Source organism: Haemaphysalis longicornis, unplaced genomic scaffold (assembly GCF_048455015.1).
Source record: "Haemaphysalis longicornis isolate Haplotype H1 unplaced genomic scaffold, Haemaphysalis longicornis Haplotype H1 scaffold_5, whole genome shotgun sequence".
NCBI lineage: Eukaryota > Metazoa > Arthropoda > Arachnida > Ixodida > Ixodidae > Haemaphysalis > Haemaphysalis longicornis.
The window spans coordinates 43,630,789-43,656,518 of record NW_027526385.1 but is presented as its reverse complement, the minus strand read 5'-3'; the positions used below and the strand labels follow the sequence as shown (position 1 = coordinate 43,656,518).

Sequence of the window (25,730 nt, the reverse complement as noted above, 5' to 3'; positions counted from 1 at the left end):
TGCGCTCACGCGGGCTGAATAACTCAGTTCAAGCCCAAACGCTGTCGCAGCTGATTCTCTGCGGCGGTCGCGACAAGGGCAAGAGCATGCTCATCCCGTAACGACAACTGCCAAAGAGTTTCATTTCATTGCTTCCCATCAAGTCATGATCGCAGGAAAGTGTGGTTTGCTGCACCGGCTTTCTGAATGAACCTGTTGCCTAGTGTCCTTAGCGCGCTTTACCGTTTACCGTGTTAAATGAAGCAAGAGTAGCCGTTTGCCGCTGAAAACGAAAGGATTGCACTCTGCGGTTTCTGCATTCCGGCTTACCGGCTCTGCCGAGTAGAGACATCTGGCGAATTTGTCGCAAAGCAAATGACACAAACGTTTGTTGCCCAGAACTGTTCGCTTGGTTCGCTTACGCTTGAAATGGCTTGAATCTTAGACGTCTTAGATTGAACTCTCACAATACAATAATTTTTTTTTAAAAGAGCCGTATACTTCTACTGTAGAGCTTAAAAAATCGAACATCTAAACATGACGTTGACGCCGCCATCTAGTGGGAACAATTAGGACCAAGTATTGCATTAACCAGAATCACGCCACCGCTAAATATTTCGATATAAAATAAGTAACATATATTGTAATGATTCCGCAGTTACCTATATTACCTTGCCCAAGACGATTTTGGAAGCATAAAAGAGCTATGCTAGTTCATAAAGGCATCTGAACCATTGGAAGCGTGGGAAGCTGGAGTAGGGGTGGAAATTTTGCTCGCTCATTCTAAAAAAAATTGTCATTTATCGTGCTCCTGATCATCATTTAGCAAGAATGTAGTAAACAACATCAACTAAGATTTAGTTTGAAGACCAATGTATGTGAAGTTACGGCAGACGTCGCGAAACGCACGATTTGGCGGAAGAATCAAAATTTTAATTTATCTTAAACTGATTAATGTCACAGTAAATAAAGGATCACTTGTTGCTGGAAAGGCGTTGGGGGCACTATAAAACGCCAAATCTTTCGGATAAAACAAACTTCTATTTTGTCTGCCCGACCTTTTCAAAGGACACCCACTTGTGGATGTCGTTTAGGCCCTGATTGAAGGAATGCAACCACCTTAACGCAGTAAAGGGACGGGCGGCTCCTCACCTCCACGTATTCCTGTTTTATGAAGTCCCCGCTGGCGCAGAGCACGTTCTGGAGCAGCGACAGGGCCGCCTTGCGCACGTTCACCTTGGGGTCCTCCGCGCGGTACTTGAGCATCGCCATGAGCTGCGCGAGCCGGTCGTCTTCCACAGCCACCTGCACCCCGGCCCCCTCGTCCGCCGGCTCAACCGGGGTGGACACACGCAACAGGGGCACCCAGTGCTCAGGCGGGTGGCTGGTAACGCTGGCCAGCACCGACAGCGCCTTGGTCTTGACCGTGGCCGCCTTGTCGTTGCACCGCTGCATGGCCGCCAGGAAGAGGTCCGAGCACTCAGCCGTGGAGACACGCTTGTCCCAAATGAGGGCCAGGATCATGTCGAGGGCGAAGACGCGCCGGTTGCCCAGCGGCACCTTGGTGAGCTTGATGAACCACTGGACCACCCTCTGGAAGCGCTCCTCGTTCAGCACGGCCATCAGAGTGTGCACCGCCTGCGTGGTCTTGAGCCGGAAATCTGTGCGGTCGACGACGTTAAAGGAAACGTTGTGAATCAGGATGATGATCACGTCCTCGAAGCTGTCTCGGACCTCGTCGTCGCAGGTCTCCATCACGTGGCAAAGGAACGAGATGGCGTTGTCCCGTATGTTCGAGAAGGGCCGGCTTACAGACTGCGCGTCACCCGCAGCCAACATGAGGATGTGCGGCATCAGGCACTTGGTGATGGCGCGAAAACTGTCCGCCGGCTCGCCGTGTTGAGGCAAGCAGAGCAGCTTGAGCCCGCAGTAGGCGTACGTGGGAAGCTGGCGGTAGTGGCAGTTGCGGTTCTCGAGGTTGATGCTGAAGCGCACGTTGGCGCGGGGAATGTCGAGCGCGACCAGGTCGGACAAGTGTTGGATCAGGAATTCGGCCACCTCGATGTACGAGCGCAGCTTGAACGTTTGCAGCATCCAAACGAGGTCTCTGAGCGACTCCGTCATGCTGCTCACAAAGTCCAACATTTGTGGGGCCCAGACCTCGGTTTCGACGAGCTCGCTGCTGTCATTCCCGCTGCCTCGAACTCTTCCGCTCTTGGAACTCTTGTTACCGGCCGCATCACTGCTCAGGGTCGCGCTCTCGTTTGGGAGGCGAAAGCACTGAACGGCAGCCTGAAAAAGACTTTCCTGAAAAATGCGGTAGGGTGAACTGCCTGGCAGAAGCACGAGGTTGAAGTAAAGCTTGGCGAAACGCAGACCAATTTTCTTCTTTTCGATAGTGGCACCCGAAGCGTTTCCCTGGCCGATTCCCAGATACACCAAGGCGAGAAGAGACTTGCAGTGAACGCCGTTGTCCATCAGCGTTTGCCACAGCTTGTCGTGGGTGTTTTCGCCACCCTCTTCGTCTTCAGTATCCGAAAAACACGACCATTTCTGGCAGTATTCGCAGGCGCTCGAGAGAGCGTCCATGAGCGCGAAACTGTTTCCTTCACAGGACTCCAACAGATCGACGTCGGCCAGCTCCGCATCCGTGTACCTGCTATCCCACACCTCGTTTATCCATTCCTGGTCCAGCAAATCCATTGGCAAATCAGTGAGCGCTGTTAGCGTTCTACTAAGAAGATCGTGCGGTTCGTCCGCGTCCATGACGAGTAGAATCCCACCGGCTTACACACGAACTACTGTTCTCTAGCACACAACCACCACCGTCACTGTTCACTCAGCACACTAAACAAACGCACGTGTAGGCTGTGTTTATATAAGTCAAGAAAAAAAGGGCGTCGCCCAATCCCCCCCTTCTACTACCCCCTTCCAGCCAATAGTGTCGCTCTATCAACGTGACGTCGCGGCCGACCGCCCGCCCTCCATGCCGCCCGCACCTGCAGGCAGCCATGCAGGCAGCGCTCGGAACCAAGCTTTTCTGAGTGAGTCCGCGCCGAAAAGTAGTTCTTCAAAACGCCTTCATTTTAAGCCAAGATACAACCTTAGCTAAAAATTCCTTATTTGCCAATATAATGCAATGCGTCAATAGACTTATTCGTCAGCCGGAGTAGTGAGTTTTAATTTTATTGCTGATGGTAAATTTTTGCTCCCCCTCCGGGTTTTCCCTCAACCGCTTGCTTCTGGTTTTATGCATTGCCGGTTCCCTTTTCCGGTTTAGAGCCCGAAGAAGTTGTGCGTTATCGTTCTCGACCGCCGGCGACAGCAGCTGACGGGTTTTCGGTTCCTCGCTTCGATTTTCTGCTTCCCCTTTCGGGGTTTGGCCAAGGGTGTTGTATTTCGGGTCAATTTCTACTGTGCTTACCGTGAAATTTTCTAACGGTGAAGCTTCCCCTAAATTGTAGGCTCGGGAAGCAGGCGGGCTGATGTCGTTCAGCTCTCCCGGCCAGGGGCCGTGGTAGGCTTCCCTTTCTGCGCAGGAGCCGCAACTGAATTTCTTCTCGAGTGGTGGCGTGGCTCTGATGCCAACCAATGGAGCGTCAATTCGGCTCAACCAACCCGAGGCCGTCCAGTCGGTGACCGAGGTCCGGCAATTTGGCAAGGGTGGCCTAGTGTGCAGGTCCACAGACCTGTCTTGCGTTTCTGACCTGCTAAACTGTCGCATGTTCGGCTCCATTCCGGTGAGTGCTTCGGACGTGCTGCACAAATTTTCAGAGGCCGGTGTTATTGCGGTATGCCGCTGTAGCCGAGAGGCTAACAACAGCAAGGTCCCCACAGTCATTTGCTGGTCTCTCTTGCCCCTCTGAAATTAAGGTCTGGCCGCTGGTTTTCAGAGTTGACCGCTTAAACCCGCGTCCTCTTCAGTGCACCAGGTACAGTGTGCGGTTTGGTCACTCCTTGAGCGGTTGCAAATCGTCGCTTCGCTGCTGCTCGGGCGCGCACAAAGCTTGACTGTAATGGAGACGAGGTGAAGTGCTGTCTCTGTCAGCAGGGACATCTAGCAAGCTACTCTAACTGTCCCGCACGAGCTCAGGAAGTGGGCGTGTTTGAAGCCCTGGAAAAGCGTCGCTGTTCGCGGGCAGAAGCCACGCCCATCGTTAAAGAACGGGCTTTTGGATACGCGGGTGTCGCCTCCCGTCAGGTCACAGCTATGGTCTCTTCCTTGCCTTCACTTGTGGATGCTGCTGTTGCAAAGGCTATACCAGCAGCGACGAAGTGATGTCGTCGCAGTTTTCTCAGTTGCTCCACGCGTTTCAGGACATGCTTTTATGCAGCAGGTAAATCCAAACTTACCTCATCCATCATTAAGCATTCTTCAGGCCCCCGCTGCTCCTATTCAGAGCTTTCCAGTCTCCCAGCCAATAGGAGCATCTTTGGTACCGCCACCCCATACAAACACCACGGCTAATGACACAACAGTGCTTGCGTGAGTGCCATCGCAGAATGCAGCAACGGCGCCAGCTGTTATTCCCTCCACCAGTCAGATCACCCCATCTACTGAGAAGCGACTGTTATAGAAAGCTCCCCAGGATGCTTGCAAGCCATGTATTGATTGTTCCTCAGTCCCATTGCCTCCAGATCCGTGCGATGAAATGTCGACGGGGGATATGATTGTGACCTTTTGCAACAAAAGAGGCACGTCACCTCCCCCAGTCCCTTCTGCGAAGTCAAAAAATAGGAAAGCCCAGCTATGCGACAACACATCGGAGGACATCCTAACCAGAGCAGTGACTCAGGCTAATATCCACCAACCATGGCTTCTATCAAGGTGTTACTATGGAATTGCCGCTCGATTCATTCTTCTTCACCGGACCTTTATACTTTAACTGCGAAATTTTCACCCAAAATAATTCTACAGGAAACTTGGTTCGGCACAATTTTTATGTTCCCTAACTACAGAACCTTCTGCTTGGACCGTCAAGGTCGCAGTGGCGGCTTACTGATATTAATACCTATTAACTTCTGTCGTAATGCGTTAAAGACTTTCGACTTCTTGTCCTCAGAATGTGAGATTCTGGGCATTGATTTGCTTCTGCCAGGATGCCGCCCTTTGTCGTTGATAAATGCGTATTTTCCCCACGGAGTTTGTGACGTTAGAGCTTTAGATGCGGCCCTTTCGGTTAGCCCAAAAAGCTGTGGTTGTGGCGGGGGACTTCAACTCGCACCACGTATCTTGGGGATTTAGGACTGACACCGCAGGGAAACGTCTTTGGGAGTGGGCAGGGGACAATAACCTACACTGTCGAAATGTAGGCACTGCCACATTTATAAGTGGTCAGTCTCAGCCTGTCCTAGACCTTACTTTTTGCAACCTCAAGGCTTGTATCCTCGTGGTCCACAATTGACTGCGAGACTAACAGTGACCACATCCCCATAATTTTTGACATCGTTTGTGCAGCGAAAATACCAAGCCACAAAGTACATTCATTTGTCAATGTTACTAAATTCTCATCGGAGCTGTGCAAAGCAATCTCAGCTTTTCCACCTATGGAGCAGAACAACAGGGCTGAAAGCGTTGTCACAGCTATTAAGGATTCGATCCTTCGAGCAAAATGTACAGTGTCCCCAGCCCATAGCAACTCTGGTAGCCCTTGGTGGAATCAGGAATGTACTACAAAAGACTTTCGACATAGAAAAGCCGCCTTGCAGCAACTTCTCCACAATCATAGTCCGGCTAACTGGGTTAATTTCAAATTTCACCGCACAAATTTCACCATGCAAAGGAAACATTTAACATTGGCCGATTTTTCGCCCTATCACAACCGAATCGTAGACAAGCTTTATTCAAGTTCCTCGGGTCTAGGAAATCATGTTCCGTCTCTCCGAATGCACCCTCCCTGATTCACACGCCAGAAGAATCCGTTGACTTCTCAGAGGCCATAGCGAGTGATCTACAGCTGCGGTTTGCGACAAGGATTCTGTCGATAGGCCGTCAAAATGTCATCACGGCTGACTTTGAAGAGGTCGCTACAGGCGAGCTAGATAGGGTGATTTCCAGTCTTCCAGCGTCTGCGCCTGGTCCAGACAGTATCACCACAGCGATGATTAAACGGTTGTACAATGAAGCCCCGGCAGACCTGTTGAATGTAGTTAATATTTCTCTTAAAAACGCGTGGATACTTCCTGAATGGCGCTTGGCCAAGATTTTGCCTTTTTAAAAAAAAACGGAGCTTGGATATACAATTGATAATATTAGGCCAATAGCACTAACATCCACCCTTGTAAAAGTATTTGAGCGCGTTTTGCTTCTCTGTATAAACAAGTTTTTGAGCCCAAGGAACCATACTAAACTGCAGACAAATTGGTTTTAGGGAAGGATGCTCTATCTGGTAAGTGCGTATAGACTTGGAAAGTCGCATCCACTGGGCCTGACGAAATAAGCAGATCGCAGCTTTGGTCACGCTGGACATCTCAAAAGCTTACGACAGTGTGGAATATGGCATCCTTCTAGATCTCCTAGCTCGTTATTCGTTCCCGGGGTACATTACTGCGTGGGTAGCGAGAGCAACGTACACGCCCTCCTCTTCGCAGCTTTGGCTTCTTCTCCTTCTTCGTCTTCAGCGGTTCCCCTATGGGAAGATGACGACGGTGGTTGAACGCGAAGCTATCTCGTGATGGATTCTTTGGTAGGCCAGTCCCTGGGGCATCCTGCCACAATCATCCTCAGAGGGGTTGCGGACGCGGGACATCCCCCCGAGCAAGAGGCGCTAACATCCTCCTCGAAAGGTTTCAGTTCGTCGTTTCTATTATGCCTTCGTTGTATCAGTAGCTTCTTGACGTAGCTTGAATGAGTCAAGAACATAAGGCGCGTTTGTAGCACTTGCTCCTGTCTGTTTTGTAGCGCAGTGGGAAAAGCGCCGCGTACCTCCCATTGCGGCCAGAGAGTCGTAAGATGGAAACTGGGCACCGCTATTTCTTTTTTTTTTTTATAGTGTAGGGGGAGAGGTGCGGACAATGGACGGACGCCGGACATAGCTCCGAGCAAGATATGCTTTGCATCTAAAACATTCTCCTGGCTCACCAGTCTGAATACCCATCGCACGTGGTTATTGCAACCGACGCCTCGGGAAAGAATGAGAAAGTTGGGGTGGGCATCTTCTCTCCGGCATTGAATTGCTCTTTTTTATTGCGTCTACCAGATTATATTCCCATATTATATGCAGAATTCCTGGCTATTCTTGCTGTCCTGAAACTTGATTCGGTGCAATCCTTAGTGATACTCACTGATTCCCTTTCCGTGTACATGGTCCTTTCCTCACAAACTGTCAGTCCCATGCTTAAAACTTTTTACTCCTGCGTTCCCACTTATGTGCGGGCAATTAGGCTTGTTTGGCCGCCTGGCCACTGTAGATTGGCCCTTAATGAAGCTGCCAATACGTTAGCAAAAATGGCATTGGCTTTACCAATTGTGGAGGTGCTTCCCCCGTTTGCTTGCATGTTGCTAGCCTAGTTATCGCCAATACCTGTTGGCCCAGGACATGTCTGATCACGGGCTGCACACTTCTCTGGAACTTGAGCACCTCGGGTTTCGCTGGAAAAGCCTCTGCCAAGCTTGCTTGTGCAAAGTTTTGCTGACTGCATTTTGTTGTGGTGTTCCCCCACTTAAAGGTACCTATACCAGGCAAATCTAACAACGTCACCCTTGTGCCACTTCTTTCAGGAAATTGAAGCAGATGAGCATTTCCTCCTTTTTTGCCGCCGATTCTCTCATCATCGAAGAAGCATGCTGGAGGCTCCCCTGCGGCGCCTTGGAATGCCACTAACTTTGCCAATGCTTTTGTCTTTTGGGGGCACGAAGCTAGGCCACTGCCATGGGGATGTTTTTCACGCCATCCATTCCTTCATTTCAGAGACGGCTCGTTTGCCTTGCTAAAACGATTCCAATCAGGCTCTCTCATTCCTCTTTCTTTTTCTATTTCTCTCATCAGTCTACGTACTAAATTCTTTCTTCGACTACTATTTTGCCTTACGCTGGTTCTTTTTAATAAAAAAAAATCTTAGTTAATCCCCCCGAGTAGGTATGCGCCACTTTCTGGGCCACCACGACCACCACCGGGTGAGGATTGTGGTGCCTTCCTATCCACGCCACGCCAATGGTACAAGGAAAAGAAAAGCGGCCGTGTCATCTGCAGCTGCGGACAGGAGATGATACAGAACGCGTACGTTCGCTTGCGGCATCTACACCCAGTGCGCAGCATTGAAGAAACGTTCTTGGAATCGGCGCGAGCTTGGTGATGGACGTGAAGAAGGAGATGAAAAATAACGATGGCAATCTTGCAACACCCTGCCGAAAGCACCCGCGAAGCGGTGGAAAGAGACGACGCACAGAAGTGTACGACGACTTCATGAAGTGCGCATTGCGGTCGTCCGTGCATCCTCTTTTTCGCCGCAATGGGATCCCAGCAGTGAAAAGGCACTTGCTGCGGATGTCAGCGCTGGCGGCAATGTTACGCCTCTCAAGCCATGGACTGTGCGCCGCCTGCTGAATGACATCGGGTTCAGGTATGAGAAGAGGGGCTGGAACTCGCTCCTGATCGACCGGCACGACATTCTCACGTGGCAGCAGAAGCACCTCTACGACATCGCCAGGTACGGGATTGAAGATCGAAAAATGTTCTGCTTTGTTGAAACCTGGGTGAATGCGGTCGTCTCACACGATATCGACTGTTTGGATGGATACGACGGTTGCTTCCCACCACGACGCCTTCATGCGTGGTCTGACGACAGCTTTGAAGCAGCCGTCGTGGAAAGGATAGCGCCTGATTGCAACGCACATCGACAATGAGGGTGGCTTTGTCAGTGGGCGCCTGGACATCGGGTACGAAGACAGGCGACTACCACGAGACGGACGACACCCGCTTTGAAAAGTGGTTTGGGGCCGTTTTGCCACAACTGCCACTCGGTAGTGTAATTGTCGTGGGCAGTGCCTACGACGACTTCTCGCAAAAATGTTGTTCAGGACTAGGTGATGTCCAAAGGACTTGTTTGGGATGAAAAAACTCTTAAAAAGGAGCTCCTCAGCCTTGTGGCCTCTGTTAAGACACTGTACATCAGGTATCGTACTGATGGTGCAGCTGAAAGGACCGGATGTATTCAGGAGCCCTACCATTATGAGCTCAGTCCCATTGAGCGCATATGGGCACAGATGAAGCGAGGCATCGCAGCAAGAAATGCCACATTTAAGCTGGCAGATGTAGAGGTGCTCCTGAGGGAAGAAGTTGCCAAGGTAACAGCTCGGCACTGGGCGAACACTGTTCAGCATGTGATCAACATTGAAACAAATTTCAGAGGATCAGAGGAGACGGTGGAGCAAGTGCGCATGTTCAACCTAGTATGTGATAGCATAAATGTAATGGCATGATTATGATAGCAGATAGTGACCTATCTGCTATCGAGTACTCTCAAGATGTGTAAGGCTGCGACCTATTCGCCAGTGCCGTCTTTGCCTCGTTGAGTTAGTGTGGAGTGCGGCGTTTAGCTTAAATACCTGTGTTTCCATAGCTGCAGGAGCAAGAAACTCCTTCAGACAGCAGAGAAGACCAGATATGCTGTTTGTGTGCTTTATTAAGACTTAATTCTGGAGTTAACAGCAGCCTGTGTGTGGTGCGTAACTTGCTCAGGGTTGATTGCTTCGATATGTAGCTATGAGAATCAGAAGAGGCCATTGCAATGTTTGGTTTGTAATCTCATTTGCCACTACTCAGTGTCATCTGCTGTGTGAGGGCGGCAAAAGCTATTTCAACAATTGGGTTATGATCTCATTTGCTGTAGTGAACGGAGTAGTGTGTTGTGTGGTGCTGGTTCATGGTTGATTGCCTTGATGTAGCTATGAGAATAAGAAAAGGCTGTTGCAGTGCTTGGCTTCTGATCTCATTTGTTGCAAGTGTAATGCAAGAATTAAGCCGAAAAAGTTCAGTCGTGACAGGATACTGTGTGGCAGGTGTATCCATAAAAGGAAATCGTACATCTCGAGCTAGAGAAAACCCATACCGTTCCAAACTATTTTCTGGAAGCAAGGCCACGCTTGTACTGTGCGATAGTTTAGTTTTTGCTGCACAGGGAGGATGACTATCGCATGTATAGCATGAGGTGTGTGCAAGCCAAGTCAAGCGAGTTCACAAATACAGTTCAAGCAGAATCACTTCTGCGGTGTGTGGCGTTAGGGCTCCTTGTGCGACACTATGTAAATGGCGATGAAGGCAAGTTTCATCTACAGGACAAGCAACTAGTCGCGAGTCTTCACTGCAAGTTTTTTACATTGTTTGTACACTTATGCACTTATGGGATGCAAAAACAGTTGCAAATAAAATGCCTACATGAAAGCATGTAACTGAACATAGTGTGCCTGTGTGGCTGGCTGAGCCAAGTTGTCTTCTGATAGAGCGTTAAGAACAAATAAATCTGCTTCAGTCTCTTATTGCTCATTTCATTTGCTCTGCATAATTCAGCAGTGTGTCCGTTTAGCTGTATGAGTCAAATCTGACTTATGATAACAGTAGTGAGGACAAGAAAAGTTGCTTCGGTGTTTTATTTCTACTTTGATTCTGTTAGGCTTCTATGTGGCTATGTGCTGTCTTATGCAGAAATTAAGATAAATAGGGTTTATCTGTTGTCTAAGCCACTGGATAAATGCAGAAGCACAACGGTAATAAAAACAATTCCCAAAGCTTTGGGAAGAGGAAACAATGTGGGCTTCAATCGATCCTCCTATGTATGGGAATAATTTCATGTAGTGCATTTTTGGCAAAATAATAAATTTCTTCCTGAACATATGATCAGATTCTGGATCTTGCGTAACAAGAGAAGAATGATATGCATCGACCAGTTTCAGTGGAGTGATATGTACCATGTGTTTCCATGCATCCACTCAACCGACATGTCATACATCAACCAGTGCAATTATGGTACAGATCACTAAGTAACCCTTCAAACATACTTCATTGCCCGTGTTATGAATTTGGCGTCAATTGATGTGCTGTCATTGTGATTTATACTCCTAATATATGTGTAGACACTGCACATGTTACGTTGTGAACAGCGCTGCAGCAAGCAGCAGCTTACTATTCAACTTGACATCCCCGATCTTGAACACTGCTGTAGCAGCGAGCTTCTTGCTCTAGCAGCCACTTGTGATGCGACCAGGAGAATGGGTGAAATGCTGACGTGTTTTCCACCCTGAATGCTCTATTTCGAATTTACAGCACATGCATGCAGATGACCATTACAGCAGCAGCTTCTTAAGTGACAAACACAAGGCAAGCAGCGCCTATATAGCTTCAATAATGCACATCTCTGATGCAAGAATTTGATTTGGTGAAGAATGTGCACGTGTAGGAAAAGCTGAAAGGTGGTTTATTTGATTTCAGTGCTGCGTTTCATGTCTTCACGTGCACTGTTGCAGCTGGTCATACTGGTGAAATCTAGCTCATAATATGTCACTATCGCGAAGCACAGCTCATTCATGAAGCCTAAGCAAGACAATGAAATTGAACTTACAGTGGTAATACTCACGTGGAATATTTATTATCATAGACAATGCAAACTCGATGCAGATCCCCATTCGTATTTAATTCACAAATGTTTTTGTCCAAAACAACAACTTAAAGCGCTCCAACAAAAAACAGGCGACAAAAACATACCAGCTGCAAATAACACATTTAACAATGGAATCTCGGGGTAACCGAGAATCAAAGTAGAAAAGGTGGCATATTAAAGGAGCCATGAAGAGAAAACACAAGTTTGGTTCATTCGAAAGATTGCCTCCTAGAACCATACTGACACTATTTTTAACGCAAACTTCGCTCAAATAAGCTACATAACTAGGAAGGAAAGAGTGACCATGCGTCCCACCAGCTCATTTCCCGCAACAGAACCTATTATGTCATACTAGAATGCTCTGCGATTGGCGGAGGCCGGCAAAAGCAAACGCAAGTTAGGCAGGGCTCATAGTGAGCTATATCCCCGTGAAACATGCTGCACATTCCTTTTATGACACTAAGAACGGTGGAGTAAACGGTTGAAGTTCCGAACGAACACGCAAACATGTGGGCCAATGCGTAAGAAACTACCGCCGAGCAGGACATCTCGCCGTCGCGCAGACGAATTTTCGGGTTCGAGGCTCTTCGGGGCCAACGAACGTTCTAGCACTCACAGCCGCGACCTTGCTTGGTATCTTAATCCCTTGACAGGAAGTTGGCGTCATATCGCCAACCAGCAAAGGTGAAAATAGAAACGAGGGGAGAAAGGAACAGCCAGCAGCGACGAGATAGTGCCACTCGTCGCACAAGTTTCGGGATGGTGGCCGTGTTGGCTTGCTGCTGTCGTTACGAGTTCGTTTTCAGTTTACAACCACTGAAAACTTCAGTTTGTTCGAGTACTTTACAATGAAATTTTGTTGCTGCGTCCTGAAATGCCCATGAATGTAGTACGGGGAAATCGTCGAGGGAGTGCGACATCCCCGCCGTTGAAGAGATCTTTCATTCGCTGCACAACGACGAACCTCGGCTAAGGAAGTGGCTACGTTTTGTGAACTTTGCCAACGGAGGAGAAAGGGTGCTCGCTCCTTCCGACGAAGTGATTATGTTCCTGGGACATGCCGCCGCTCGTCGCCGACTTCGTCAAATCGCCGTCAATGCGCTCTGAGCTTGGGAAAAAAAAAAAAGAAAAATGCCGTACACACCGCGCATTGACGCTCGTATCTTTCTGGTCAGAGCAGAGAACTAGCGCGAACGGCTTTTCATACACGACACCGGCCAACTGGCATAAGCGATACTGCTACTGAAATTGAACTATAAATAACCGTAATAAAAATGCGGCACATACGTACCAGTCTGTGTTCGTCCGTCGCGACGGTGCTGACGAGGCAGCGGTGCGGACGGCTGAGCGTTCGGCTGTTGCATATCTAAAACGTTGGTCTGTTGTGGGTATCGCGGAATGGTCGCTTTCCGGTCCATCCGTGTATTCCACAACTCCTGCCGCTCGTGCACTTTCTTTGAAGCGTTGAGCGTTCAAGTGGTGTGAGGTTGTTAAATGCAAGCCCGAGCTTCTCGGCGAGAGCTTTGTTGACCGGATCAGGCGATTCCATGCCTCCATGATTCCATGACTAGAGCTGCGGGTGTACTAGATTTTACTAGTATTTTTAAAATGGCCGCCGTCTCGGTATCGGCACGAGTTCCGGTTCCTGTTTGATTCCCCCTTGTGCGTGTATTCCCCCTTGTGCGTGACGCGACCCGGCGGCGGAGCAAAAAAAACAAAACCGCGTGACTTTTCCCTTGGCCAATGGCGCGCGGCGTTCGGCGTCGAAAAAGAAAATGGCAAAAAACGAAGTAAGAGAGGAGCGCGGGCGAGGGCGAAAGGCGGCGAGATCTAAAGATGGCGCTACCTTACGCAAGACTTGACTGCAGCGCCGCTAGTTCTCGCGACCGCCACGCGGCCCGCCTGTCCGGCGGAGCCATGGAGGAAGAAAAAATTTTCTTTTTCTTTCTTTTCTTTTCAGGAAAAAAAACTTTTCTTTCCTCCATGGGTAAGTTGGGTGACAGTGGCTTGAATCAAGCGCATCACAAACCAACGTCAGGGCCTCAAAGAAGACGATCACTTTTAATTAGTCGCATCACATATTCCACCCCATACATCGCCCTCAAATCCAGAGAACGGGAGAAAGTCGATATACTAATTCGAAAAGCTTTCAAAATTGGACTTGGCCTCCCCGCTCAAACCTCTACCTGTCGTTTCTTCCAACTCGGAATCCACAACACCCTCGAAGAACTCCTGGAAGCTCAACGCAACAGCCAACTCACCAGACTCCTCCTCACCAGCACCGGCCGACACGTCCTCCAGGTTCTCGGATACCCGACCCCACCTGCTTCACAAGCCCTTCAGCGCATTCCATCTTCAATCCGGTCCCACATTACTGTATCCAAAATTCCTAACAATATGCACCCAGAATTCAACCAAGGTAGAAGGCTCTCCCGGGTTAAGCATCTGCGTTCACAATTCCACTTTCACCCCGATACTCGCTACACCGACGCCGCCCTCTACCCCACACGCCAGGCTCATGCTCTGGCGGTTGTAAACTCAGAAGGCACACTTCTCACCTCCCTCACAACTCTCTCGACATCAACCACCACTGCCGAAGAAATTGCCATAGCCATCGCCGCTACAACTGGCTCCGAATACCTTACAATAATAACAGATTCCCAGCAAGCCTGCCGTAACATTCAACGTGGACGCATCTCACTTCCTGCATTACGCATACTCGCCTCAATCAATCCCCTCCCCGACCTGTACATCGTCTGGACCCCTGGCCACTCGTCCCTCGAGGGAAATGAGGCGGCTCACGCCGCTGCCCGCGCCCTTCCACACCGGGCATTTCCCTCAGGAACAGAACCTACGGTCCAGCCTCCTCCAACTCCCGCTGTTCCATCACGCTACCACGACATCCTGCACCATTATCGCAACGTTCGCCTCACTTTGCCTCAACCTCACCCTCAACTAACCAAGGAGGAAGCAGTCATCTGGCGTCATCAGTCACCCTCACCTGCCAATTCTGCCCCTCTCTTAATACTACCTACCACATGGTGTGGGCCTGTCAAAACACCCCATCGCTTACCCCCAATCCCAGACCTTCCCCAGAGCAGTGGGAGGGCCTGCTGACCAGCTCCCGTCACGCTGACCAGATCTTTCTGGTCACCCGCGCCAGGGCTGCAGCCAAGGCCCAAGGGTACCTGGACTGAGGTGAACCCACCCCACCGAGTGACGGCTCAACCACCACCGTCTGCTCTAATAAATGTTTCTTCTCTCTCTCTCTCTCTCTTTCCTCCATGGGCGGAGCTTTTTTTGACGCTACCATGGTTGACGCCGTTGACGCCCGTGAATTTTTAATTCCTAAAGTAGGAGTACCCATCGCACAGAGCACTAAAAAGCATCGCAGGTTAAAAATTTTACCTTGGCTCTCCACATTCTCCAACAATTTGTAATTCTGAATGGCAAATAGGTGTGGGGAAAATGACAGTACACGGCAGAGAGTAGGGTTATACGCCACTGGCGCCAGCCCTAACCCTAAGCGACCTAAACAAAGCTCCTCTTCTTTTCAGATGGCTCCAAGCCACTCCGTCTTTGCGCGCGGAAAGCAGCAGTGACTAGCCACCACGAGAGAACGGTCGTGCTTCAGTGGTCCGGCAGCATGTCCGGCAGCCTCGTCTTGCCCCTCACCTCTCCTCTCCCGCCCTCACCAGCTCCAGCCCTCACCCGCCTTCTCCTGTACTGCATGTGTGAACAGTAGAAATTAAAAGAAGGGAGGCTTCATTATGTGTGGCGTTTATTGCAATGCAATGTGCGTGACTGTGCAATTGGGAGGCAATTAGTATCGTTTTGAAGCCACCTAACGATGCAATATGTATGACTTTGTGACTCCGAAGCATTTCGTACATCATTTTTAATCCGCCCAGTTGTTAGAGAATTGAAAGATGAAAGCAGCGAAGTTTAAATGGAATGGAGGTATGAATGTAGTTAAGGTGGCACTTGTTTGAAAGCGAAGCTTAAGTTTTCTCACTGATGGCGTCTGTAATGCCCATAGAGATAATATACTATGCCCATAGTATTAACTATGTGTAATGCCAATAGGCCCTGCAGGGAATCCAACTTTCTCTGACGATGATAATTGATTGTGGGTGGAGTAAAAGAAAAAGCTTCCCATGGCCAGAACCGAATGTGGGTCCCTCTGGACGTTATGAAACCAGCGTCCATCCGATTGCTCCATTTCGACATGGTCAAAGCGAATGCCAAGCACTAGGTACCGGTTCGCGCCTTATCTAAAAATTAGGCCTATGGAGCACACACCCGGGAGTTGCTGCGGGTATTCCAGAAAAGTGGTGCGTACCGCCAGAGTACCACGTATCTACTCGCAGTGTGAGATTAGCCAGCTAAGGAATCCAACATAAGAAAGCTTCTCGGTCAATTATCGTCGGCGTTAGACAGAGAAGTGCATTTTTAGATTTGCAATGTGAATTTGCTTAACAAAGCTTTTTTTTTTTTTTTTTTTGGGGGGGGGGGGGGGGGGGCAGTAGCATTTCCTTCCGCATCCCGATAAGTGGAATGGATTTCTCAAAACTCTGGTGACCAGGATGCCAGGCACGGTGATCCAAGGTCCACAATGCCTGGTACGCAGCCATTTTATGATACTTCGCCCATTGTCCCTGTTGCAGTCTATTTTCTATCGCAGTGTGTTTTAATAAGGAAAGCCCTATCGCAACATAAGAGGACCAGACCAGCAACCGATTTCATTGTTGCAATGCCACAATGGGTAAGGAGTAGTGTGAATACAAAGAGTGGTGAAGGGAACAAAAAGCAATGCAATCCCCTGTGGTGTGCTGCCAAAACAGACGAAGGCTTTGCCCGAGGAGTGGAGCAAATACCAAGGGAGAGGAAGCATCTTTAAACACACATCTGATAGATGATCGTCACAAACTGAGAGCAAATAGAAACTATGAATTTCATAACTCCACACAAAATTGAATACAATAAGAATAAAACTCACCGAAATGAGAATTGATAAGTAAATTAGTGGCCAACTGGTGTATGATTCCTGAGAAAGATCATACGTTATACTGCAGTAGCCCTGAAAAATGTTCGTCCTGGCATGGCAGTACAGACAGGACTACGGACACGCGCTCGTTTTGTTGTCAATATTCTTTCGCTGGGAGGATCCTATTATGTGCAGGTCGTTACCGTAGTTCGGGGGGGTGGGAATGTCATGAGGAAATCATCTGCAGACACGTTCATATTGAAAAAAAGACTGGGAAAAGGTGTGCAACCCTCCTATGGAAAATGGCAACACTTCCCTACAATAGAATACATCACTGCTTCCTCCCCTCATTTCTTCTGGCTTCCACCAGCGTGGCTTTTCTAATCTCGCTTTGACAGCTGCTGCACATCACCTGTAAACAGGGAAATGGCACGGAAGGACGTTGTGTAAAACATCTTGTAAAAAAAAAAAAAAGAACTTTACCATCCCCTCCTGCAGAAAGTTGAGAGAAGCACGAAAGCTTTCTCCCACAAAAACTTCGTCAAAACCTTCACTAAGAGTGCGTCCAATCGATCGTCAAACCTTTAAAGACCCAAATCGCGAACAGAGGACAAACCCATGCGACGATTTTTCGCTCACTAAGTGCATATACGAATGATCTAAACGTATATTAGTACGTGGTTTACGAAATAAAGGTGTACTATTGTACCCCTTCTTCATGATCAATGCGTGCATTGTCGTTGTATCTAGAATTGTTCCCTTTCGGCGATTTTCAAGTAGCCGTCTTACCACAATGGAAGCCCAGTTTCACACACACGCCATGTGTCCAAATATCTTATCAGACCTTTTCGGTCAACCAACCGGTCTATGGGGAAATGCACTACTTTTTTGACAGAATGCTATCGGTACCACTAAGAAAGCTTTTGCTTTGGAAGGGCATTCATACCTTCACTTTTTTGATTGGGTTTCGTTAGTTACTCAGAAGAAAAGTGGGAAATTGCACACTCCTTTCCCCAAAAAGGCAGCAATGAGTTACTTTTCGTCACTTTTGGGCGAGAACAAAGAGAGGGGAAAAGTTGCCATAGCCGTATCCAAAGAGGCGCAAAAACTAAATTGCAGTAGCGTTTAAGGCAAGATTTGGCATGTTCGATTAGCACACTAGAACGTTGTGCTGCAATCAATTCCAGCGTAAAATCGCGCTGTTATTTAAATGAAAACTGGCATCGCATCCCATTCTAACAGCCCGTGGACCCGCTGAAGACATTGAATGGGTGCAAAAGCGACGGCGTCACATCACTCATTTTAGAACCAAGTGCGACTTAACTACAGCAGTGAATGAAACAGGACTTAGCGGAGGTACAGTGTTTCGTAAGTGGTCAGAGTACGCATATTAGGGTGCAATTTAGAGCCATTTCTGGGACTGCATTTCTCTGAAACAAGCTCTGGTCGATTCATGTCACACTTAATGCGACGCAACAATACATCCTCAATGAACATGTGAAAACTGTGCAGAAAATGCACTTTGGCTGGAAACTATCACAATTCATATCCTACTTAAATTTTCGACTAACCATAACCACTTCTATTTACCCTTTCCCCAGAAGCGACTTTTTTTTTTTTTTTCGCTGCCTTCAGGAGTTCGGTTCTTTTGGAACAGACGTTGAGCAATTGTTAACAAGACCGGCTTTGGAAACACTATGGAACACAGCGCGGCTGCTGTTCCACCACTAGCGGCATCTGCCGAGCTTTGGTGATAGCTTTTGGGTGGATTGGGAAGGATGCCCACCTGACACAGCAAAGCTTGCTCATGCAGTGCTGAGCATTCAAGTTTCATGCGTCAGTTAATACCCCTGCGACACTAGTGTCCGATTGTCATTTGGACCAAATGTCACTTGACTCCAATGCGAAGTTGTGCTGCTCCACTAGGGTTTTGAAATGCCATTTGGCTCAAATGACATTCGAGCCAAATGAGCACCCAGAGAGACATCTGGGGCTCTCGAATGCCATTCCTAGCACTCTCGCGGACAGCATTCCTAGTCAGCATAAACAAATACATTACTGGCGTACTTAAAACAAACAGAATATTCTTAATTGTGGGACTTTTACTTCTCCTTCACTTAAATAATGATATCAATATGTAATAATTCCATACTCTCAGCACCGTGCGAGCAAGTGACAAACCAGTGTGGCCAGACAGCACAAAAACCTCGATTGCGATTCAGAGTTAAGCAAGAACCGTGCCAAAGCTTACAATAATTATAATTTGACATTATTTTGATGCCAAACACTGCTTTTAACTTTGACTGTTGCATTATTGTGAAAAACCGGACTCGACAGCAGCAGCGCCACTCAGCATGGTGAGCGATTGTGAAAGCTTTCAAATGCCATCGAAACTGTAGCGGAGCACGGCAGATTATGAGTGGCATTCGAAGCCCCTCGTTTGAGTCAAATGACACTTGATTTTAATTGACATTCGGACGCAAGTGTAGCAGGGGTATTACATTAGCAGGCATTACATTGCGGTGCTGAAAAAAAACTTATGACCTAGAGCTTGGGAATTATTCCTAGGTTTTATATTTGATAAAAAAGGAGATGATAAGAACAACTGCACACACACTCAGCCAGAGTGTAGCAGATGAAAACTTTGCGGGCACCCCTCAAACGCTTCAACGCCAATGCCAATAGCTAAGCATGCTATTGCAACTTGGAGAAATCAGCATTATTGTGGGCAAAAAAACTGAGCAGACCTAGTTTGAATGCGTCCGTGGTGTTTAGTCAGCACATTTACTTGCAGGTGCTAAAGAAAGGAAGGTAGTCACTAGTATTTTTAAAGCGCAAAGCTTTCCGGCCTCAGTCCAAGAAGCACAGTCCACCGGAGACAACACAAACGTGAAACCAGTCGCTTGATATTTATTAACCACAACAAGCAAGGCTTTGCAAGTTGGTGTAGTAATAATGAAAAAAAGAAAAGCGCAGTTCCGTTTAATCAAGCCGTTCACTGACAGGCATTGCCGCAGAGGTGAACGCGATCTAGTTAAAATGGCACTGGGTGAAGCAAGGTTTGCTTGCAGGCACAATGCAGTTGTTCGAGTCGCCCCTTACCGGGTTTGCAACTTCACAAGTGCAGCGCTGTCTCCTCCCTCGACACGCTAGCTGTGTGCCTCCAACAGGAAGGCCGGCCCAAACCACAAAGCTCCTTTGGCCAATAGCTTTCCTTCGAACGTCCAACTAGCGAGACTTGAGGTACGGACAACTATGTTTGTGGCACGGATACTTTCACGTCAACCCGACCTTTACATTTCAAGCAAATGGGGGCACTGGCTTAGCCTAAAGTTGCTACCCAGCACATTTAGGGGTCACTCTTGACCCCAGTACAACCGCCGCATTGGTTATGTCTGAACCCGCCATGTTTAGCCCCGTAAGCACTGTCAGCGCCTCCCGCAGCTTATTCCTCGAGCATTGCTTAGACTAAGTTCAGCGGAAGCTCTTAGACACGGCCTGCGCATTCCAGACGCCATCTTGCAGGCGAACAGGGACTCTCGTATGCCAACGAGGCAAGGATCAGTTCCTTCAGGCTGCTTCGATACCCGTGTGCCCAAAAACACCGACTGTTCCTTCGACGTCCCCGACCGTTACGCACGACCCCCACGCGCACGCGGATATCACAGTCCGTGGAGTCACCGCAAGGTCGCACTATGCACACCACAGTCACTAGTCCCTCAGCCGCAGCATGTCGCCGTTGGTGGTCTTGACACACGTCACGAGGTTGGCCCCGACCGCGTCGTAGACGAAGTAACCGATGCCCAGCTTGGTCCCGCGTGGCAACCGCCGGCTTTCCAGCTCGGCGCGCGACAGCTCCTGGTGCTTGGACCGCCGGAGGACTTGGAGCAGTGCCACGCGGCCCCGGACGAGGGTCTTGAGGAAGCACACCGCGCCGGGCACCCCGAGCCACCAGTGGTGGCAGTCGCCGCAGAATCCGCGCGGCACCAGCAGCCCCAAATGCTCCAACACGCTGCAAGAAGATGACATGCCACACAGAGTTGGTCAAACCATTGTTTGGTTGGAAGATGTCACCACCATCATCATGAGCATGAAGGCATCTCCCATTGACTTCCACATCTGACCCCATTCGTTGGCACAAAACTTCCCTCTCTCATTCCTCCATCGAATTAAAGGCCTTTGTCTACTTCTAGTCCCATCTGCCGGTAGTTACTTTGTTATTTTGGTGGTCCATGTACAGCAAGGGGTGATTACATGTCCAGCCAAACTTTAAACTTTTCGCCTAATTTGAGACGGGATCCACACAAGCTTTGCACCCTAGTTTAAATTAAGATGCTTGTTTCCTTGCTTTACTTCTTTTCATTTTTCTTCCTATGGCTCGCTAATCCAATCAAAGTTTTTGTTTTTTTGAAGCTGCTTAGTAAGTTTTTCAGCTTCTGTGGCACACTAGGAAATCATCAGGAGATAAAAAATATACTCTTTTTAAACGTGTTTTGCGGCATGACAAAGGCCTACACTTGGCCTTTGCAAGCTGAAAGCACCTAGCCAGCATATTTCTGACATTTAAAAAAAAAGAAGAAAGAAAAATCTGACAAGCGTGGATTGAATGCACTTGCAGCCACTAGAAAACCTTAGAATGGCACTGAAGGCATGTTATATGTCTGGCGCTATGTGGACATGGGAGGCTTTAGGGCAACATTTTTGGTAAAATACAGGCTAACTCTACCCGATTTTATAAGCGCATAAAAAGCAACAGTGCAATACAAACTTTGGTTAGAAGCCAAGAAAGGCCACAACCAAGCATATCAAACGAAATATGAAAAACAAAAAGTACCTAAGAATTACCAGTGCAAACATACAGACTATGGTTAGAAACAAAGAAATGAGAAGGGCCCAACGGAAACACCTCAAATGAAATACAACAATGCTTCCTGACTAGTTAGAGTTGCATGATGCCTGGACTTTCACTGATCGTTTGGGAATGCAAACCAAGCCTCACTGCGTTAATCACGGGCACTTCTGGAAGTGTTCTATGCAACGTTAGGAATCTTGCAGAAACTTGCAATGAGCACGGCTCGAACAATTTACAAGCATGCCAAATCAACGAGTTAGACCAGCGCAGCAGTGCAAGCCCACAGAAAACTCGACAAAGAGGTCGTCACGCCATTCTTACTTTGAGGTTTAACGTGCCGATGCTTCACAGGTGATGAGGCGTGCTGTAGTGGAGGGCTCCGGATTAATTTTGACCAACTGGGGATATGTGCTCCAAAATTTCGAACACATGGGCGTTTTCTGCTTTTCGCCTTTATCAGAAAAGTGGCTGCGGAGGCCGTGATTCGAACTTGCAATGTCCTTGGGCTCAGCAGCACAACGCCTTAGCCACTGAGCCACCATCATAGGTGTATGGCAGGTGACAACTTACTGGTACCGGCTGGCTTGTGGTCTTACTGAACAGTTGATTGATTGAGTATGGAATTTAATGCGCTGAAACTACAGAGGTTATGAGGAGCGTAGTGGAAGGCTCCGGATTAATTTTGACCCCCTGAGGATCTTTAATGTGCCCTGAAATCTTGAACGCATGCTCGTTTTCGCTTTTCATCTCCGTTAGAAAAGCGGCCGCCACGGGGGCTCACTGATTAGTGATTAAGTCACTCTCACAAGTCACTGCTGCACTCTGACAACACAACACCGACCGTGACGTTGTTGTTAAAGGGTCCATGAAGAGAAAATACAACTTTGTTTATCTTTAAAGAGTTAGGCTTCAGTACCTCACTCAGCTTCATTCCGGCCACGAAAGACGTTTTTTAACCGATAAAAACGCAAGAAATACTTAGGAACTTTCAAATTACGCGCCACAGTGATGTGTTATCGGCACGAGTGACGTCATATGGGCCATCACTAAAAACATAATTTCCAGTGTCTTTAACTGCAGGTTGGCATTCAAGTGATTCGACCAAACGGAACTAGTGGCCTTCTACAATCGTCCAGCACTGTGTCCTGGCGATTGATCAGTTAGGCCGCCGTCAATCGCCCAAAAAAGATTCTGTGACGTCATAGAAAAGTTGCCGGAAACTGGCTAGCGAGTCGCCACTCCTCCACGCATTTTCTTTAATATCTCCGTTATTTTTCCTAAGTTTGCGATGAAATCGGTATCATTGTTATCATGGCAGAGCAGTCTTTCTAATGAACCAAACTTGTATTTTGTCTTCATAGCCTCTTTAAAGCAGAGGGTATCTCGGAACACTCAGAGGGGCCACAGAGTAGTGGTTTGGGCGAGTTGGTACACAGTGAAGTGTCGAAGCGCAGCACAGGATAAGGGACAAAAAACACAGAAGACGACACACAGTGCGTGCACCGTGTGTCACCTATGTTCTTTGTGCCTCGTGTTGTGCTGCGCTTCGACACGTCATTAGAGGAGCAACCACGCAGGACGATTTTGAGTTACACTTGTCGCGTCGCTCACAAAAATTGCTCCGTGTGGTCGCCTCTTCAAAGTGTTGGTGCACGGGTTCACTTGTACACCAGCCCCATCTGAACTTGCTACTACGGCACAATGAACACAGGACTCACCTGACTTCGGAATCAGTCAGACCATGCTCCGTGGCCAGCGAAGTATGGCTGTAGCTGACGCTCCAACAGCGCATCACAACTTGTTCCAGGAACTTTTCTGTGGAGCCGAAATAGAACGCAGAACATCCAACAGCCGTCTGGGAGGGCATCACTACAAGCTAAAACTCTTGTGAACACCTGCTTAGGAAGAAAACACGTACTACTTGTTGTTACAGAAACAGGATTTCACCTAGTGCGGTCTGCCCGTGTTTCTACTCAGTGCTGCCTTTGAGCCACCCGGGCAACCTGCCAGGCACTTGTTGCCCACAATGTACCGTATTTATCCGATTATAACCTCGTACAGTTTGGAGTTGAAAAAGGAAAAAAGTATACTTCTGAGCTTCGAATATAAGGCAAGGTATGACCCCGAGACTACAAATTTTGGAAAAAAACATGGCCTGATATTCAAATAAATACGGTACTATAGTCACAAGAGTCTGATTCAACAAATCAGCAGTGCCCACAATTCATTTTTTTCGCCCATTCGCAATCTAGTAAATCAATGCTGCTGGAACACATAGTTTTGCACAGAAGAACCTTGCTGGTGACACCAACCAGGGACAACACCCCACATTAAAACTAAGCACATCACAGCACGAATGTGCACAACTTTGAATGTTCAGTAAGCTCGTTTTGTGCCACTGCCTCATGGTCCACTTAGATCCGGTAAGTGAACGGCCATTGTAAGCTGCAAGTTTGTTTTAGATGCGCATGTTTTCAAGTTTCATGGCTTCCACACAGCAAGCGCAATAGCACACCACTGACACACACCTAAGAGATGAGTGTGAGGCAAAGTCAGGAAAGGCAAGTGGTCAAACACTTGCCAACGACTGGGTTGTGGCCGGTCCGCTGCCGCACGTGGACAATGTAGTCCTCCGTGAAGAGCACGGCAGCGTCCGTTTCCTGTGGGCCCAGCTGGAAAATTCGCACCTCACCCCGTTCCGTCATCTCCGTCTGGGAGAGGGAAAGACGGCAGGGGTGATTTCCAACGGCAAGCACGTCGGAGCATGTTACTTTATTTCTTTTTTTTTTTTGTGGGCGAAGGCAGGGGAAACACCGAATTTCAAAGGTTTTAAATGCAGGCACTCAACGCATGGATGCACCAATTCTTTTTTTTACAAGCAGGTTTGTTCAACATTGAAATATTGAACATCGTTAACACGATATGACAACATCATTACTTGAATTGCTCTGTGCTAGGGACAGCTACTTTAATGTTTTGGGTACAGTTGTGAATGCCTCGATGGGCAATGTAGCCAGTAGAAGAAGGGACGCATCTAAACATTTACTACATGTTGTCTCAAACGGCAAGAAACACCAAAGCGTGTTTTTATGACAACCAACCACCAACGTGTGTTCTTTCTACACTCCCCACTCAAACATCCAAGACACTGGCAGTGTGGCTAGAGTCAATGTAACCTTACTAGGAACCCCCCTTCCCTCAGAGCACCCCTATGGCTTCTATGAATGTAGCTGTGATCAAGAACACAGTAAAACACAACGCTTGCAGTTGTTTGTAGCATGTGACAGAGGGTACACTGCGTAATTTTCACAACACTCTGGAATATCCTCACCCATCGTTCAAGGGTTGCAAACTTCCGAGCTGGCCAAAAGCCTCCGGCAACGCTTACAGACGCTGTCGGGAAACGACTCGAATGTCCTCTGCGTTTCGGACCTTCCACTGCCCTCGCTATGCGTGCGTCACATTGGCGTTGTGAAATCTCACCAGTGCTTTGTCGACGTCCGCTCGGTTCGGCACCATGGCGTACAACTGATGCCGCATCGCGACAGCAGGGAAGCCAGCCTGGAACTTGTCCGAGGGAAATATGGAGCGCAGCATCTGGAGGGCGGACTTGGTTTCGCCGGCGACGCGGTGGCACCGCGACAAGTCTACGTGCAGTCTCCGCAACAAGGCCGCCGCATCTGCGAGGTTTCGCGACGTTTCAAGCACTAACTCGGGGTTGGCCCGAGCAGCCCACGCCGATCGCCCTGGAGAACAAGAACAAGTGTGGCACGAGGCCCGGCGTTCGCAACCGCCGCCATATAAACCGGTAACCGGCCGCTCAACTGCGTCGTAGCACCTACCTTGGCCGTTGGTGGCCTTCAGATGCGCCGTCGAAAACGGCTCGGCAGAGCAGCACAGTCGCTTCCTGGCCCGCATGAGACGTTTCTGGCTCATTTGCGAGCAGGCAAGGCGAAAACGGCGAAGAAGGCCCCACTCGTCCTTTGTGTAACGCCGTATGTGCGACTCGCGATGCCTGAGGAGATTCGATTTCCTTCGCGACAACAAAAAGAAAAGCAAGTCCCTTCCCAGCGATCTGGCCCCAAGAGTAATAAAAATAAACTGTAGCGCTCGATATACAACTCACGCGTTGTGGAGGTCGCACAGCGATTTAGAGGAAGGTCCGAACATTGTAGACGTAGAAAGAACAGAATCGGTAGCTACGCGATAAAACGCACAGCGACCAAGCAGCCGCCATCTTAGCGCGGCAAGGTGTGCAGACGACAGTTGCAATCGAGACACTTGTTAATAAGTGAGCGCTGATAAAATTTCAACAAT

General features: G+C 48.6%; 2 protein-coding genes and 1 long non-coding RNA gene across 6 annotated transcripts in view; 1 reads left to right on the top strand and 2 right to left on the bottom strand.

Annotated features, from left to right (window-relative positions):
• LOC144138125 (condensin-2 complex subunit D3-L-like) overlaps nucleotides 1–8,178 on the bottom strand; it is a 32,058-nt gene extending 23,880 nt beyond the window's left edge. The window contains exon 1 of one of the 2 annotated variants that reach the window (XM_077670243.1): nucleotides 1,132–8,178. In XM_077670243.1, coding sequence (XP_077526369.1) covers nucleotides 1,132–2,745 — 1,614 coding nt within the window. In that variant the 5' untranslated portion in view covers nucleotides 2,746–8,178. The remainder of the gene's footprint in view (nucleotides 1–1,131) is intronic. The other variant, XM_077670242.1, reaches the window with a different exon arrangement.
• LOC144139662 (uncharacterized) lies at nucleotides 3,561–15,342 on the top strand. Its single transcript, XR_013316296.1, has 2 exons — nucleotides 3,561–3,719; nucleotides 15,132–15,342. It is a non-coding gene; the product is annotated as an uncharacterized LOC144139662 (long non-coding RNA).
• Nucleotides 15,343–19,455: 4,113 nt separating this feature from the next.
• LOC144138124 (winged helix repair factor 1-like) lies at nucleotides 19,456–25,684 on the bottom strand. 3 transcript variants are annotated; one of them, XM_077670239.1, is made up of 6 exons: nucleotides 25,540–25,684; nucleotides 25,256–25,446; nucleotides 24,897–25,159; nucleotides 23,995–24,124; nucleotides 23,132–23,228; nucleotides 19,456–20,573 (listed from the first exon to the last, which is right to left on the bottom strand). In XM_077670239.1, exons 1-6 carry the CDS (start codon nucleotides 25,581–25,583, stop codon nucleotides 20,273–20,275), a joined length of 1,026 nt encoding a protein of 341 aa, XP_077526365.1. In that variant the 5' UTR covers nucleotides 25,584–25,684; the 3' UTR covers nucleotides 19,456–20,272. The 3 variants fall into 3 exon arrangements, with proteins under 3 accessions (XP_077526365.1, XP_077526366.1, XP_077526367.1); XM_077670240.1 differs by having other exon boundaries at nucleotides 24,897–25,093; nucleotides 25,540–25,681; XM_077670241.1 differs by having other exon boundaries at nucleotides 25,256–25,674.
• Between the last annotated feature and the right edge of the window lie 46 nt (nucleotides 25,685–25,730).

Bases quoted from the DNA above. Each gene is read 5' to 3' on its own strand.
- LOC144138124 (XM_077670239.1), bottom strand. From the start codon at position 25,583: ATGTTCGGACCTTCCTCTAAATCGCTGTGCGACCTCCACAACGC. The intron at 25,160-25,255 runs GTAGGTGCTACG...CTTGTTCTCCAG, and splicing joins GAAGGCCACCAACGGCCAAG to GGCGATCGGCGTGGGCTGCT. The intron at 20,574-23,131 runs GTGAGTCCTGTG...ATCTTCTTGCAG, and splicing joins CTGACTGATTCCGAAGTCAG to CGTGTTGGAGCATTTGGGGC.